General features: G+C 42.9%; 1 protein-coding gene across 1 annotated transcript; it reads left to right on the top strand.

Moving 5' to 3' along the window:
- Positions 1-9,798: 9,798 nt before the first annotated feature.
- tspan4b (tetraspanin 4b) lies at positions 9,799-18,172 on the top strand. Its single transcript, XM_067233376.1, is given in 8 exon segments — positions 9,799-10,350; positions 10,353-10,395; positions 10,397-10,595; positions 10,734-10,808; positions 15,869-15,952; positions 16,152-16,265; positions 16,782-16,865; positions 17,301-18,172. Coding segments are annotated over 8 exon segments (750 nt in total). The 5' UTR covers positions 9,799-10,268; the 3' UTR covers positions 17,370-18,172.
- Positions 18,173-18,972: the final 800 nt, after the last annotated feature.

Genomic DNA, 18,972 nt, shown 5'->3' with positions numbered 1-18,972 from the left:
TAAAGCTACAGACACAGAAACAGCGCGTCTTGAGGAAAGCTCATTGTGGGACTGCTTGTAGTGGCTGTAATTATGCACCAAGGCTTAATTTCGGGAAAGAGACTTCAGATACAGTATTAGGGGACCACTAAGGCCTATATAAAAGCATCCAAAACAGCATGTCATGTGACCTTTAAAGAGGCCAGCCAGTGACAAAGGTGAGGAATCGTTTTCATTGATTAACCTTTCATGTCTCCCTCTCCTCTTCATCCTGTTCTCTTTCAGTCATATTCCTGTTTGAACAACTTATACTGCAATAACTTGCTCGGCACAGTGTGGGATGAGAAAAGAACAAGGGTGGGGAAAGAGGAAGCGAAGGGTTGCAGTTTTCTGGCCTAAAGAATCTGCTCACAAATACATCATAACTTGAATGAAACTGAGCTGAGAAGAAGATAAGGGATTTACACTGACGTTCCCTTGTGTTCAGGCACAGTGAAAACATATTTTCACCAACAATACCACTCTCATACTTCCAAGTGGAAGAGAGGGAGAGTTTTGTATTACAGAGAATACGAAAGAAAAAATCATAACTTCGAAGGAACTTTATGCTCTCTGACCTTTTGTGAACCCTTACTATCCTTGTACATTATGGCACAATGGTTCATTCTTTTCCTAATTTTACCTGGTCTCCATGCCCAAGACATTGAAAGCACCACAGTTGTGGGTGCCACCATGACAGCTCCCATAACTGTAGACTCTTCGGTCAAGATCACATTGATGTTTGACAACAGGACAACATTTACACCATCAGATGTTACCTCAGCAACAGTACTTACTGAACCCCCTGTGGTGACATCACCTGCATCTACAATATCAACCACAGCAGCACCTACTCCTGAGAAGACCACCACAGTGCCAACTGAGAAAATGTACGAAACTAATTGGGAAGCAACCACCACCCATGTGTTTATCCCAGTGAGCTCAATTGATGCTAAAAGCACCACTATTTTGGTGCCAGTCTCTAAAGTGTCCACAACTTTTTCAGTGAAAATTACAACGGAAGCTACCCACATTGCAACAGAGGGCCCTGCATTGGACACAACCACTCCACTTGAACCCACTACGCTCCAAGACATTTTGACTGTGGTTTCCCTACTCCCAACCACTTATCAGAAGCCGTTGACTAATTACCTCACTGCATGGTCTTCTCAAACCACCACTCCTTACGCAGAGGGCTCCCCTACACTGTTAACAGAATCAACTACCCCCATTGGGATGCGTATGCTTACAGGCTGGTTCTCTAAGCCCAGCACCACAGACACCTCTAGATCATCGCTGGATTCAGTCCTAATTGAAGATCCCTTAAAACCAAGCTTATTATGGTCAATTATTGTCACCACTCTGGTTGGTGATAGTTGTGGCTGGAGTTATGTGTCTCTGCCTGTTCGTTAACTTGAAAAGACGTAAACGGACCAAGCACTTTGGCTCCAACCTACAGAATGGGCATAGGTCCAAGTGCAAGAAAATGGCAGAGGAGGATGCATGGGCAGGACCAGTGAACCTGGGGAACGGAGAAGGAGAGGAATGCGATGGTGTGGAGGAGGGAGGAAAGCTGGAGGACAATCACAGGGAGACCAATGGGACAGAGGTGGTTCTCAGCACGTTTATCGCTAATGAGACTGACGGAGGGAGGGGAGGGCCTGATGGTGGGATAGGAGGACCTGGGTCAGTAGAGGCCCAACGATGGGAGGACGAGGCACCACTGTTGTACATCGACGAAGATGTGAAGAGGGAGACAGGGGCTACTCAGAAAGAGGAGGCTACTCTCTTGCCCTCCAAAACTAACTCTCAAAATGAGAAAGAACAGAACAATGGTGAAGACATGAAGGTGGGAGGTACAGAGAAAGTAGCTGAGGATGGAAAGAGTGGGAGAGAAGGGTTGAATGGAGGAGCAGCATTCTGCATAACCACTGCAGTTTAACAAACCAGTTTGTCTATAAAACATCATACAAAACAATGCTTCGTTTTTATATTTAAAATGAAGGTTTTATTGTACATTCATTGTTATTCTTTATGAATGTATTTACATTTTTGATCCAGGCCCACCAGAACAGGCCCCATATACGCCACCAAAGTGCCCTGCTAAATGCATGCACATTCTGGGTTTGATGTGATGCTAGTAGGGAGTTCTACGGTGGCCCACGGGTGCACACCACAGCAACATTAGCGAAGCAAACAAAAGTTGAAAACACAACGACATTAACAAAAACGAAACATTTATAAAAACGCTACATTTCAAAAAACAATCTACTACTTACAACACAACAGCATTGGTTCACACCACCACCATCAGCCGAGAACACAACAGCATTAGCCGAGTACACAACAGCATTAGCCGAGAACACCGCAGCATTAGCCGAGAACACCGCAGCATTAGCACAAAACACAACAACATTTGCAGAAACGCTGCATTTCAAGTTCACACCAAATCGTTCTCCAGACCAAAATTGTTTTTGGAGCTGTATGTAAAATAAACATGGCGCTACCGATGGTCAGTCTGCTACTGGCCGTAGGTATAACATTACAGTAACTATTTTATGGATGCAAGCCAAGACAATCAGTCTATAGCCTACATGACAACACACACACGCACACACTTAACCATTTTTGATAATCCGATATGCTATTATTCTAGTATTCTACTATTATTGTATATAATAGGCTAGTATTCGTAAAGCAACACTGACATAAGAGGTTGCATTGGCTAAAGTTGTTTGAATGCACGTTGCAACAAGGAGGCAAAGTTGTGTATTACAATGCAGACATGACAATAGGTGCATTCGACTTCATGCAGCGCGGACATCGCCCGCAGCCACCAGCAACCCGGCTGACTTGAAGCAGCCAATGGCATTCTCAACTTCAAGGCAGCCGGCTGTCGGCGTCGCCGGTGCTGCATGAAGTCGAACACACCTAATGATTGGCACCAATCTGGCGCCCTTACAAGAGCAATTAACTGAATAAATGCCAGGTATAGCCTATCGGAGACAGGGCGGTCTTTCCATGCGCCCACCTGCTTCGTTGACCAACCAGCCGGCAAGTCACTTGTGCTAGCAGCAGTGGCAGCTAACGTTACCTCAGCACCTGCTGAGTCTTCGGAGCACTCGGCCTCGTTTCTTCTGGGGACTCACTGGGTGGGAGAGGATCCTCTGTTCTGGTAGTGGCCCACTGTGCTAGCTGCAACAGCATTGTCATTCGGTGCCTCTCCATCTCTGAGTGGCACCTTTTTGGATGTGAACCCAAAGTGTGTGAATGATACACTCTGGTTAGCTTTCGCTTGCTAGCCATTGACTTCTCAACGTTTCTGTTTGGTGCACAGGACTGGCTGGCTCCGCTTGGCCCAAAAAATGGTGAATAAATGTTTTGATTTCTGAATACTGGACATGGTGAGCTTAAAAACATTTTAGTGACCATATTTATTTATTTAGATTTTTTTTTAGACCTCCTTCAAATTTTGCTTTTGAGGCTTTCAGGGGGGCTCATGGGTTTATCGGGGGGGGGGGGGGGGGGGGGGGGTGTCCAGCTTACACCTTTTCCTTTAGATCTAGGGGCATAGTTTTGGTTGTTGGACCAATATAAACCCACTACACTCGAAGTGTCACTAGGAATACTTTCCAGCCTCTTGTACGTGACTTAAAATCTATGTTACCCATGTCCCTGGGTTCTTCCCACCCATCGCCGGAGGTTATATATAATTATATACCCATCCTACAAGGAACATCCCCCCTACCCACCTCATATAACAGTGCTGTCATGCCAAAAACGGTCCGGCAGCCAAAAATGTTCTGGTCTGATGTCATAATGCTGTTCGAATGCCAGGACGTGTCCATTGTTATCATGGCTGTATTTACCTTGAGGACACAGAGGCCTGGATCTCTGTATTTTTTTTCGAGGTGTATATTAAAAGTCCGCCGGAGGTGAGGGAAGCCGTCAATCTGAAGAAGGAGGCCTATCGGATTTTGTTGGCTGGTAGGACTCCAGAGGCAGCTGATGTGTACCGGCAGGCCAAGCGTAATGCGGCTTTGGCGGTCGCGGAGGCAAAAACCTGAGCGTGGGAGGAGTTCGGCGAGGCCATGGAGAATGACTTCCGAACGGCTTCGAAAAGTTTCTGGACCACCATCCGGCGACTCAGGAGGGGAAAGCAGTGCACTGTCAACGCTGTATATGGTGGGGATGGTGCGCTGCTGACCTCGATGGGGGACGTCCTGGATCGGTGGAAGGAATACTTTGAAGACCTCCTTAATCCCACCAACACGCGTTCCGACGTGGAGGCAGAGTCTGGGGACATTGGGGGGGGCCCTTCTATCTCTGGGGCTGAGGTTGCCGAGGTGGTTGAAAAGCTCCGCGGTGGCAGGGCCCCTGGGGTGGATGAGGTCCGCCCGGAGTTCCTTAAGGCTCTGGATGTTGTAGGGCTGTCTTGGTTGACACGACTCTGCAACATCGCGTGGACATCGGGGACAGTGCCTCTGGACTGGCAGACCGGGGTGGTGGTTCCCCTCTTTAAAAAGGGGGACCGGAGGGTGTGCTCCAACTTTAGGGGGATCACACTCCTCAGCCTCCCTGGGAAAGTCTATTCAGGGGTTCTGGAGAGGAGGGTCCGTCAGATTGTCGAACCTCGGATTCAGGAGGAGCAATGTGGTTTTCGTCCTGGCCGTGGAACTGTGGACCAGCTCTATACCCTCGGCAGGGTTCTGGAGGGTGCGTGGGAGTTCGCCCAACCAGTCTACACATGTTTTGTGGATTTGGAAAAGGCGTTCGACCGTGTCCCTCGGGGGCTCATGTGGGGGGTGCTCCGGGAGTATGGGGTACCGGACTCCCTGATCGGGGCTGTTCGGTCCCTGTACGACCGGTGCCAGAGTTTGGTCCGCATTGCCGGTAGTAAGTCGAACTTGTTCCCGGTGAGGGTTGGACTCCGCCAGGGCTGCCCTTTGTCACCGATTTTGTTCATAACTTATATGGACAGAATTTCTAGGCGCAGCCAGGGCGTTGAGGGGGTCCGGTTCAGTGACCTCAGGATCGGGTCGCTGCTTTTTGCAGTTGATGTGGTCCTGTTGGCTTCATCGGGCCAAGAGCCCGTTCGCAACCGAATGCGAAGCGGCTGGGATGGGAATCAGCACCTCCAAATATGAGGCCATGGTTATCGACCGGAAAAGGGTGGAGTGCAATCTCCGGGTCGGGGAGGAGATCTTGTCCCAAGCGGAGGAGTTCAAGTATCTCGGGGTCTTGTTCACGAGAGAGGGAAGGATGGAGCGTGAGATCGACAGGCGGATCGGTGCGGCGTCCGCAGTGATGCGGGCTCTGCATCGGTCCGTCGTGGTGAAGAAGGAGCTGAGTCGAAAGGCGAAGCTCTCTATTTTCCAGTCGATCTACGTTCCTACCCTCACCTATGGTCACGAACTGTGGGTAGTGACCGAAAGAACGAGATCGCGAATACAAGCGGCCGAAATGAGTTTTCTCCGCAGGGTGCCCGGGCTCTCCCTTAGAGATAGGGTGAGAAGCTCGGTCATCCGGGAGGGGCTCAGAGTAGAACCGCTGCTCCTCCACGTCGAGAGGGGCCAGTTGAGGTGGCTCGGGCATCTGATAAGGATGCATCCTGGACGCCTCCCTGGTGAGGTGTTCTGGGCACGTCCCACTGGGAAGAGGCCCCAGGGAAGACCCAGGACACGCTGGAGGGACTATGCATCTTGGCTGGCCTGGGAACGCCTCGGGGTCCCCCAGGAAGAGCTAGTGGAAGTGGCCGGGGAGAGGGAAGTCTGGGCCTCCCTGCTTAGGTTGCTGCCCCCGCGACCCGACCCCCGGATAAGCGGAAGATGATGGGATATTAAAAGTCACGAAATAGTTGCCTGATACTAACTTTTTCAAAATACCTTTTTGGGGGGAGTAACCACAGAAAATGAAATTTCTTGAATGCTTTGAACATAATATTCTTATATGTTCTTGACAATTACTATTATTAAATTCTTTAACATGATCCCAATTGACCCTGATCTACTATTTATTTAAGCTTTGTAATATGGCTCACTCCTTTGTCTACATCATAGTCAAAATAAAAAAATGTTTGGGTGCATAGCTAAACAGTACATACTCTTACGCTGCTAAAGACAAGAAAGAAAATGTGAATGCACTTTTTTGTCATAATTTCACCCACAGGAATGTAATGTTTGACAATTTTACATATTTAACTTTTCATTTAAAGACCCGAATACTCTGAGGAATCCAGATGTTTTTGTAAGTCATAACAAACGGACAATATGTTGTGTCCTTTCACCATCTGTGTCATGAGGCACGTTTAAAAACATCTGATTAACAGCAAAGGAAACTTTTCAGTGACATCGAAGTCCAAGTAGTGTATACTAAAAAATGCATTGATTGTTATTCGTGCCACACTTGTCTAAGGTTGGTTTAAATACCATAGTACATTTTTTATTGTCTGTCAGTGTTAAATTGAGTCCTTTAACACATTAGTTTGTTTGCATGTTTTGCAAAGTCATTCAGAACCAAATCCGCAGCACTCAAAGCTCTGGAAACACTTTATTTTATCACATTCTTTAAAAAGTCAGTAACCTTACACATTTGTAAAGAAGCTATGTAAGCTATATGTACTCTGGCAAAAACTGAATGGTTATATAACACAAATGTTCCATGTCACCCGACCAACAACCAACCTCCCACCCCTCTTCAACCATTTGGTCAGGAAAGGAAGGAAGTTTGTGTGTTATAGGGTGGGGCTATGTCACAATATAGAAACAGGGAAAATCTATACTGTGCAGAACACAAAAATCTCACAGTTATAGAACATTTATTGTGAAAAAGAGATATAAAGGGGAAATTTGACAATAATACAGAGAAAGACGGATGGCTTTAAGGCCAGAAGCTTTGGAGGAGGAACCACTAAAATAATGAGTTGAAAGAATTGGTTCAACGAGGAGGGGGGAGTAACCACAGAAAAACAGACCAAAAGGGAGGTGGGGTAGCAACAGACACATCTGGAAGTTGTTGAGAAGTAAGCAAGGGAGGGAGAAAGAAAGAAAGAGACAGCAAGAGAGATATAGGAAGAGGGAGAAAGAGGGGGAAATGTTCTGTTGTTAGTAAAGAAAAGAGGGAGACAAACACAGAGAAAGAGAAAACAGAGAAAGAAAATACAATTCTGTTCTTCTACAGGTTAAGAACAACACAGACATAAGTCGAGAAAAGCAAGGAGAAAGGCTGTGGAATACCTCAAATTGTCAACTGTGGGCGTTATTTCTTTGTGAAGTGATTTAGGGTTCTAAAGGGAGAAAATTATAAATAATCAAAACTCCAGGGACCAACCAAAGAAAGAGAACAAGAACAAAACAGAAGACCTTTCTCACTCTCACTCATCAGTTAAGTCTTTGGAATCGATTCCCTCAGGTACTTGTATATGCATGCATTTCACTTCTTGTAAAAATAAATAAGGAAGCACAATTTTCTTATTGTGATATAATTATCTTTTCATTGTTAGAAGTTTATTCAGTACTTCCAACCAAGTGGAGATTTTAACTTCTGTACAGCAGGTCTTTAACAGCTTTCTGTGATGTGTTTTAAATGTAATTTTCTCCCCAATAATTCAGGCTCAATTTCAATAAGGCTGCTGAGAAATTCTAATGTTTCACCCAGTGTTTCCCACTGGCATTGCAAAGAAAGAAAGAATTGAGCTATGTCTTAAGCTTTGTAACGAGTCATAATCCCTCAGTCTTCAATCATAGTTAACTGCCCCAAATGATCAGTTATAAGAGTTACAAAAAGAAAAAGGGAGGTTCTTTCCTTCCTGTCCGGCGTCACTTCCTGTGGGAGGAACAGGTCATTTAATTTAACCACTCTGAGTAAGAGTCTTATCAGCAGGAAAGGACAGAGCGATACCATGCAGAACATTACCCTGGATGACATCAGCTATAAGAAATACAAAGATTAAGAAATACAAATATGTGCACACATTGTATCCATATATGCTCTCATGTATGACCAAGCACACACAGGACCCCCAAAGTAGAGGCTTAACATAAGCCTAAAAAAAATGCACGGAAAACATCAACAGCACTACAATCCCTCCCCCATACCATACACACCACATCAAGCCGATGAAGATACCCCTGCAAGTCAATTAATATGACCACACTCACCCACACGTAACCACAAATAAAGTACATGCCATACATTTTAGCTCGAAGGACAGTAATGTATGTCAATTAGTATACAAATACACCCACTGTTAAAATGAAATACTGAAATCCTGTCTTTTGGTCAGTCACTCTCTCAATCTCTCAAGGGAAAATATGTAGCTAATGAAATCTGTCAATTATTCTGTGTCTCTCTCTTTCTCTCTTCAGGATGTCAGCCTCACAAAGGTGGCTGTGCTGTGTCAAATATCTCATGTTTGTCTTCAACCTCATCTTCTGGGTCAGTGTCTACTATACTATATGCTGCAGTCCTGTTTTTAATTCAGGGTATGTTGATGCCTGTACAGTACAGCACCTATAACCGTATTGTATTTGTTCATTTTGGGAGGCTTTGAAAAACCAGGACTGCATGAACATACAGGGAGGGAATTTTTGGATCCCCTACTGATTTTGTACGTTTGCCCACTGACAAAGAAATGATCGGTCTATAATTTTTATGGTAGGTTTATTTGAACAATGAGAGACAGATTAACAACAACAAAATCCAGATTTCTTTTTAATTTAATATAATCTTAATGTTGCGGGGCGGTAGGGATGGACTGGGAGTAAAAATAGGTCATGCACATTCTGTTTGATGTGATGCTAGTTCGTGAGAACGCTAGGATACTTAATGCGAGCGCGCGTAGCACGCAAGATAATTTTGCCTTTATTTGAGCACAAAATAGTTTTTTGAGCTTTATGTAAAATGAACATAGCCGTTTTTCAATTGGTAAAACCTTGTCTAGTGAAGGTGATGTCTTTTTGTCTCTTAATTTTTATGCCCCAACCTTACGTTTCTTAGCCTGGTTTTCTATTGTTATTCTTCTCCTGGTGCTCCCAATGGCCAGTCCGCTACTGCGGGGCTGGGCTGTGCCGCGGTGGTGAATTTTCAAGTCATATCATTGGAAATTCTCGTGCTGTCAAGGGGTGCTACAGCACTCCTAGTTCCCACGGCCATGATAGTGACGTTTCACATTAGCTACCAATATTGACAAGGGCAACCGTCTCATTAAACACATCGGCTTTGTGCGCCCCACCAGCAGCACAAATGCATACTTGTCTAAAATTAGGAATTTGTGGAATCAACTTTTGTGTTTCTTCCATTTGCAAATAATCGCACCAACTGTTGTCACCTTCTCACCAAGCTGCTTGGCGATGGTCTTGTAGCCCATTCCAGCCTTGTGTAGGTCTACAATCTTGTCCCTGACATCCTGACTCATGAAACAAGACTCCAATAACTGGATATCTGCTTGTTGAAAAGTATAGGAAACCAGCGAATAAGAATGGAAATCAGTTTAAGGTTGACTTTTGCCAAATATGTAAAGTAATGCAGGTGAAGTAGTACTTGATTATGCACTCAGATTTTAGCTCAGAGTAGAATATATCAGATAACAAGTACTGTCATTGAGCCATTGTCATTGAACAGCAACTATTTTCTGATATTGTTGCTACTTCTGCAGATATTTTCTATGAGTAAATAAATATCAGTAGGTGTGTTCAACTTCATGCAGCGCCGACAGCCGTCTGCAGCTGGCTGACTTGAAACACTGAATGCTGGTTAGACTTTCTGTCCATCAAAGTACCGTGAGATCAACTCAAGAACTGCCGGCTGTGTAACCGAGCACATTTTCTCGAGAGCAACTGCACTTGTCTAATGACAACACAGCTATTTCATGATTGGCCAGACTCACACACGACAACTTTGACGTGTGTTTTGTATTTATTCTGAAACCTTCAGTTTCGCCAATGCTCAAATCCGGACCAAACAGTACAATTGAATAGAATATTTGTCTTTATTGACAGACTGCAATAGCCTAAGTTGTTGAAGAAAGTGTTTTAGTCCGCCTCTTCACTAATGGAAAGACTAAGTTTAGTTGAGTGCTGGTTGTAGGCCTATTATCGATCTGCAGATTGGAGAGAGAGTTTAACATAGCCGATTACATAAAATGACAAATTTCAGTGCACTGGTTCGTGCAAGTTCGAATGCGAAAACAATGAAATTGGCGACAATGCAGTTCATCAGCGATAAAGTAAGCAAACAGCACTTGATCGGCCATGACTGACCTTAATGCAGCAAACCACAAGAAGCAGGAATGTCCGACTTTTAACTGCTCCCCGACTGCAAGTGGCAACTCTCGTTGTTTCATGCAGCCGCAGCCGATGTCGAACACACCATCTGTCTATTCCCAGCTAGGAGGGTGTGGTCTGTTTGGCGTAGGGGTGTGGCTCTCCTTCACCCAGGCGGAGTTCTCCTCCCTGCCAGTGTCCTTCCCCTCCCTTTCAGCTGCCAATCTATTACTGGTTGCCGGGGGCGTCACTATGGTAACAGGCTTCCTGGGTTGCCTTGGTGCCCTGAAAGAGCAGCGCTGTCTATTGATGACGGTAAGAAGTCAGCATGTGGATAAAAAAAAGATGACATCCCATGAATAGCAGATTACTGAGAGTTTAGTTTGGATACAGTTAAATGTATTTCCCAACCCATATTCTTTAATTCCCCTTTCTTTTGCACTCTTTACTCAGTTCTTTGTCATCCTCTTGCTCCTGGTGCTGACGGAGGTGACTCTGACGCTAGTCCTGCACATATTTCGCAAAGAGGTGAGTTGGCCATTTCATCTACAGCCTCCTCTGCTCACTCACAAAAATACAGCTCACCCACTAACATTTGACAACCCTGACATTAAGATTCTGAAGATGTTCAAAATCAAGCACCTGTGTTAATAAACAAATATATAGATTACGTTGCTTGTCATAATTTATGTTTTTGTTGCAAAAAGTGAAGTTACAGGAGCAAACTAGCTTGCCACAGTCACAAACGTCACTTAACGCTACAACGTCACAACCTGCCCGCGATTACCTAGTACAGGGGTCCCCAAACTACGGCCCGCCAACGCATATGGACCGACCCTCTGAACAATGCCAGATACTTTTTTTAAATATATATATAAAAATAAAAAATAATAAAATTTTACACTGATTAATATGCATGTTTTGATTTCAATAGCAATGAATATGAAAAGATTTCATTACGATAGTAATAATGCTTTTTTAATAGGCTATATATCCCTTGATATGTACGGATGTACAATTTTTCTTGAGTGAGTTTTTCTGGGAGTTTTTCCTTGTCTTCCTTGAGGGTTTAGGTCGGTTGAGGGGCAGTTCTGTGGGCGTATGTGAAGCCCTCTGTGACATGCTTGCGTGTAAAAGGGCTATACAAATACATTTTTATTTGATTTGATGTATGGTAAATAACAAAATAATAAACTAATCTAGCATAATTCATACATTTCAAATCATAATAAAATCTCCACAATAATACTGGTAGACACTCCGGCCCAATATTCAAATCTGGTCAAAATGTCCCGCCCAATATATTGATATAAATAAAATATAAATGTCCTACACTACGACAGACAATGAAATATAGGTTGGGACCCTCAGACTCCCCAGCCGATTTCATCCCCCCCAATGTTGACTCCATGGCTACGGCCTTGCTCCGGCCCATGTAATTTCCTGTGACAGACCGATCCGGCCCCACATTAAAGAAAGGAAAAATTATTTGGCCCTTGCAGAAAAAGGTTTGGGGACCCCTGACCTAGTAGAACATCAGTTTAGGAGCTTGTTAACTTCTGGGAGATTAAAATAATTAAAATGGCACCACAGGCAATGGCCAGGTTGATAACATGTAGCTAGCTATGTTTCCAGGCTGTAATATCAACACCTTGTCCCCCACACAGCGGTAGTCTAGTTAGCTCAGCTGTACAACTTACTTACTGGTCAGGGGGTCAGGTCTGAAGCTAGAGCTAGGAGCAAAACGTAACACAGCCGGCTTCTCTCCAGTCCAGGTGAGCAAAATGGTACATTATGGAGGACAAACGTTCTGCGGAAACAATTCATTGGTGAAATTATTATTACATGTAGTTTTAAACCAGTGTAGCTCACTGTAACACTGTATGCGACATGGGTAAGAAAAACTGAATTCCACAGCTGTTTAGGAAGCCAAACAGACCCCCACCCCTCGCTCCTCGGCTTGAGGCAATGATCCCGGTGGATGTTGGTGGTATTGCATTTCCGATTAGGTACCCTTCTCGTCCGGTCGATTTTATTCTATTAACTCAAGTCAACCTATCCAAAACTATCTCCCCCAATTAGGGCTGAACGATTAATTGCATTTGTGATAATATCGCGATGTGACAAAACAAGATTTTGTAATCGCAAACGCTGCGATTTTACTTTGGTCACGTGACAAGCGAGAGTAGTTTGCAGACAAAGGATCAACTTTGCATGTTACACTTTACCTTGACCTGTACGATGTCCTCAGGCTCGACAGAACCTGACACTACAGACACTTTGCTAATTTTGCCTTTAAAAAAGGTGCTGCGCAGTATCAAGTATTGTGCAAAACCTGCCTGGTTAACGTTGCTACCTCATGGCAACACTACCAACCTAATTCTACCCAAAAAACACCACAAAGCCATGTGGATGCATAGCTAAAATGCTAAACACCAATGTGTCAAATAAGCCAAATAACACCCGACAGGATCACTGATCGAAATGTTTCAAAGCCTAACTCCATATTCATGTACGAAATTACTCAAGCAGTAACAGCGTTCATCACGAAAGATATGATGCCCCTCGGTGATACACATACAGTAGGATCACTATGGCTGTCAGTGCCATACTGTTTTTGTTAGGCTACTGACTGGATCAGAAATGTTCAGACAGTGTTTCCTTTTCTTTTAAGATTTAACCTTTAGATGTTCTAAATATTTCCGACGGCCCCCACAGTTTTTTTTCCAAAACGTTAGCTAGCTAGCTTTAGTTAAGAAAGTGCAACGCACATGTTATTAGCCTAGGTTTAGCTTTGATATACCAAACTATTTTCAAAGAGGTACAGGCAGTATGTTTTCCTTACTTTTTATTTTTTTGGAACTTTGTGTGTTATGTTGCTGACTGGAGATCAGTAGTATATATCTATATTTATTAATAATAAATGATAATAATCACATATTAAATCGCAATTGCAATATTAGTCAAATAATCGCAATTAGCTTATTTTACGAAATCGTTCAGCCCTGCAAAAATGTTGTTCTATTCTCGAACCTGGCTCATACTACTACATTTTTCATAGAAAATGTTTGCAGATCTTTGCTAAATTTGAAACCAATCCTAAATGGGTAAACTAGCACCCCATTTATTTGCTTACGTCAAGAAAAGTTGCCTGGAACTGTGCTCGCGGGCTTACTCCATATTCACAGGGCACGAGCACAAAAGGGAATATCAGCCGATCACCGATTTACCTGGAGCTGAATGAGCACAAGGAGAAAGAGCTTGATCATCTACAGTTGCTGTAGCCAGTTTTACAAATGGTTGCACACATACATGACGGTTGTTTATAGAGTTTATTTCCGTTATTGTAAAGCAGATTTAACAATTTTGTAATGAACATTATGGTCATGGCATGACAAACGTAATTATAGGTTAATATAATTAGTGATATCGTGGCATGTTAAGGCGTCCTTATAGATGTTCTTCTGGAGCAAAGACGAAGACGAATAAATCATGTCTGATAACCACAATATTGTTATGCAACGTTATGTCAGTTAACACCACAATGATCAAATCAAATGTATTTGTATAGCCCTTTTTACACGCAAGCATGTCACAGAGGGCTTCACATACGCCCATAGAACTGCCCCTCAACCAACCTAAACCCTCAAGGAAGACAAGGAAATTCCCAGAAAAACTCTCAACAGGAGAAAAAATGGAAGAAACCTTGGGAGGAGCAATTCAGAGAGAGATCCCCTCCTCCAGAGACGGTTGGTGAGAGAGGAGCAGAACACAGGCTAAACATAGTCATACAGTGTCGATGGGTTTTGAAACACCAAAACCATTGTTCAACTTTATAGATGTAGGACAGGACCGGGAGACTCGCGACCAGGTCCAGCGTTGGCCGACCGACGACCAGGCAGGTGCTGACAACTCAAACCCCCCACACCACAAGGGATGTGTGTGGGGGGGGACAGAGAGAGGAGAGCAGGGATGATGAATGATGGCATTAACAATAACAGTAAGCTAGTAATAGTAAAGCAACAGTCATCATCATCATAATAGTAACATATATATAGGCCTATTTAACTTAGCTTGCTTTGTCGAGCCAGAACAACGACGGAGCCAGATATTCAAGTTTGCAGTTTAACACAATACTTAAGCAGTCATACTAAAAACACAAAGCAAAAAGAACAATGTATATTTGGTGAGTCTGAGTCGTATGTGGAACGTATGTTTAATCTAGAATAGGCCTACATTTCTAAAAACCAAGTGAAAGGAATACTATACAGTACTAATAGCATTGATTTTCGTAAAGGTCACATGATGTATCTGCTTCTTGCCAGTTTCTTAACTCTACTGCAATGCCTTAGCTCATAGGCTTGTGACTGGTTGTCGCAAAGTATGACGTGTACAGCTAGTTGCAAGCGTGCACGAGTCTCTGATTCGGAACAAGACGAGCCACTGTTTTGCCAAGACCAGACGAGCCGGATCTGGAAAGATGGCGCGGTCCATTTCGCGCTCTCACTTGCCTTACAGCGCCACTGAGCACTTTCCTTAGAAATGAATGGGGACACCATCTTTAAAGAGCAGATTCGCTGTGTCTACTGTATATACGTCTATGAAGCCAAACGACGTCAGTACATTTTTGGCACTCCCTTACTAGTCCCAGATTAGTTTTTCAATTGGTGAAACAATCTGTCACTCAAATTAGGGCCAATCCTTGAGTGAATACCATCCCAAATGTGGCACTGGGGCTTTCCCATTTTAAGAAGTCTGTAATTGGCTGAGAGTCCTTTGTTCCATTGGCAGTGGTGGTCCTAGCACATTTGGCGCCCCGGGCAAGATTGTCAAGAAAAGCAGAACAAAATAATTTCAATGTACCTGTAGTTGTTACAAATAAAACTGAACTTTAAACTTGTCCTGACAGGATTCAAAAGTGAGCTTCTTTAAATTCTTGGTATTTGTATGTGTAAATCTGATATACTTTGCGGGGAACACTTAATCCTGTGATTAATACAAGGCTAATGATAATGAAATAAATAAAATATCCACTTTATATTGTCTTGGTAGCTGAAATCCTACCATGGAAAACTAGTTGGCATAACTAGTTTGCTGGAATTTTATTTTGACGAATTACCTATTGAAATGGTTGTTTTTGTTTTGCAAGTACGGAAAACATGTTCTTAAAATAACTTTCCCTCAAAATTTTGGTTACTATGGGCTAGCTTTCTGTCGCTATGGATTAGTACATTGTATATATGGGTCATCTATCAATTGGAAGAAATGTTTTGTGTCATTTTCATAACAAGTCTAATTTCAAATGCAAGTCAACTAATATGAGGATATTGCTTGCTCTCCAGAAATTATAATCCTAGTAACCACATAACAATTAAAAGGGACTAGTTTTGACAAGCTTAATCAATTTCCTTTCTTCTAAAACCGAAGTAAAAACACTGAATTGTTGATATTAGTAAACAGCAAGAGATTATGGGCAACTGGGGCAGCCGCAAGCACACCCTCACAATTTCCCTGTGTATGTATTGAAATACAATACCATTGCAAACATGTTCTGTCCTTGATTGTTGTTACATTTAACCACTTTTTAGCTAGACACCCATGCCCAGGATGAGTTAAAGAAGGGAATGTTTGATGAAGGACTGAGGAAGTCATGGGACAATGTTCAAAAAATGGTGAGGATCAACTGGACTGAATGTGGTGCTGGTCCTGTTTGTCTGATAAATGCAGATTCTATGAGCATTAAATCACTTGCATTGCTTGACAACGAATAAATTCCTTCATATTCAATATGTAATTAAAATGGTTTGTTTATGACATTTGGGTATGAGAAGTATGCTTAATAATCTTATTATCTTAATGTTTTTCTTGCAGTTCAAGTGCTGTGGCGTGACAAACAAGACAGATTGGTACTTGGTGACAAACGGAACCCTCCCTTCATCTTGTTGCTCCGTTAGGACAGAGCAATGTGATGACGGATGGAGTGAGGTCAGTCCCTTAAAAACGGAGGAGCAATATGTTGGTTGAGGTCAAGATTACGCTATTTATCCTTTAAGATGCTTTCCTGACTTCCAGATGTGTCTTAAAAGTCCAGATTTTGTCCAAATGTGTGTGTTCGTGTTCACATTTAAAATGATTTGTAAAATGACCCTCTTGGGACGATGCAGTTTTTTTGACCATGGTCTTTCAACAACAAAATTTCACCCTCTCCCGTTACCACCCTATCTCTATACAAATATAATTTAATTGATTGCGACACCTTATTCTGTCCTCTTAACACAATTTTTCTATTTTCCCCATCCTCTCTACACATTTCCATATGCTTTCCTTCCTCGTCTCTGTTCCTCATACTCACTGTTCTGACCCATATTCTGCATTTTAGTCTTTCGCCAAATATAAGATCCCTTTCTCCATTTGTCTTTGTTTGTGTCTTTCCCACCTCCAATTGAATTTCCTAATCTTTCCCTGATTCCAACTCTAAGATGTTATGTCCCCTCCTCTTAGCCGTGTTATCAGAAGGCCAGACAGTGGCTCTTGGACAACATCCCCTCCGTTCTAATGTTTGGAGTTTGCATCAGCATCATTCAGGTAATCTCACAAATTCCATACAGTAATAGATATCTGGGAGAATATACCTTGTCATAAATTGTTAGCATATCAGAAGATTAGGTTTTTAGTTTAATTAACCTAGACAGGGGTATCATGACTGATTTGAGATTCTTAGTGTACTTGACATGTAAAGAATTTTATAAAATTCTATCAATAGATTTTCTGCTCTTACTTGATTACAGTAACAGCAGCACAGTTGTTAAAATGTAAGTATTTTATGTGTTGTAAAACCAATTAAAGTGTGTTTATAAATAATGTCATAAATGCACAAAGGGTGACAGTGGGAGTACCATCTAAGGGGCAGGATAGGACCAGTGCATAGTTAGCTGTGACTTTTTCAAACTTTACATTTCAAACCCACTCAGGAGACTCTCCAGACTGACACCCATGTGAAACCCTTTTTCTGCTCTGTAGATCCTGGCCTTGGTCTTTTCCCTACTTATGTACTGTCAAATCATGTGTGCTGAGAAGTACTTGGACTGACCTGGATCTGCATCCTGCAGACATAACAATGAGAAATACCTTTTCAGGAAGGCAAACTATGAACTCACCAGGGAACAGAAAATGGTGGTTACATTTACATTTCATTTAGCAGACACTCTTATACAGAGCGACTTACAGTAAGTACAGGGACATTCCCCCCGAAGCAAGTAGGGTAAAGTGCCTTGCTCAAGGACACAATGTAATTTAGCTCGACCAGGAATCAAACCGGCAACCTTCTGATTAATAGCCCAACTCCTTAACCGCTCAGCCATCTGACTCCCTAGTTAAGGTGATAAGGGGGTGGATGAGGGAGATTGATAGATACAGGGTCAATCAGTGCACTAAAACCATGCATTTACCCAATTCCAAATCAACATCCCATTCTTTGAACTGATGTGCTATTGTAATGAAGGATCCTGTTTATTTTCTAACACCTATCTAATCCTGGATAGGTACTGTACGTACCAGTCAATGGTCAACGGGCAGGTGCCATTACTGTGATTGTCCAAAATTAATAAAGTTGTAGAATAACCATTTTGGTGAACTTCACATGAAAATATAAAGTAGCTCCACATCAATAACTACCAAAACACAATAACTTTTTGTGCTAAGTAGAATTTATTTTTATTTGAAAGGTTAAACTGCTAGCTAAACATGAGCCTTAACACATCTTTTTTGCGATTTCTCTGAATACATTTGGAGTGGTTGTTGTAAACCTGCACATATTGTAAAATACATACAATCAAATGACATTAGAATGTACTAATAGGCGATATATTCCAATAAACTGCTATTCCAGACTGTCTATGAAAGTCATTTCTTACAACAATTCTCAGCCCTTAAATCTACAGTACATTAGGGAAGTGGACAAGTGTGAGAAGTAAACAGTATTTTCAAGCTGGTGTGGTTGAGTTGTCGATCTCACTCTGAAAATAACCTGAGGACAATGCCGTCCTGTCACAGTGGACTGAATGAGGAATGCATGATGGGAACACCCGGCTGAGTATTGGGACATACTGCGCTTGATGTGTTCGGGACTTTTCGGAAAAGACAGGATTGTTACCTGTACAACAGTCTGAGTTTGCAGAAGGCACTGCACAGTAGAAGACAAGGCCAGGAGAGTACAATTGTGTGGCTGGGGAGATGGCAGAATGGCTATGCAGTTGGTTGGTCCCTATAGACCATGTTTTTATCAATGAAGCTTTAGACCGCAAGTTGATTTCACAGAAGTTGTGTATTTCTTACTTGCCAGTGTGCTGTATCCCTCCAGCTTCTGCTTCCCATCTAGTGAGCTTGGGAGCAGGTAATGATGCATGTTTTTCCACCCATCTGCAGTCTGGTGCCTGGGCACAGATCCAGATGCAGAACATTTTATGAGAAGGCAGTACAAAGGGGTAATCCAGAATTGTGGTCAGAAACAGGTGAGGGTCAGTCTACGTACAACAGGTCTATAGGGGCCAGAAGAGTGGGGTTAGGGACAGGAGATGGAGTCAGGGATGGAGATGGTATCAGACACGTGCAAATGTGAGTTTAAGGGTAAGACAATGGTTGGGGTAAACAGAAACAGTGTCAGAAACTGGAACACAGGGAGAAAGGACAGGGT

Source organism: Osmerus mordax, chromosome 3 (genome assembly GCF_038355195.1).
Source record: "Osmerus mordax isolate fOsmMor3 chromosome 3, fOsmMor3.pri, whole genome shotgun sequence".
NCBI lineage: Eukaryota > Metazoa > Chordata > Actinopteri > Osmeriformes > Osmeridae > Osmerus > Osmerus mordax.
Note: the sequence above shows the minus strand (reverse complement) of the source record. Positions and strands in the feature narration are given on the sequence as shown.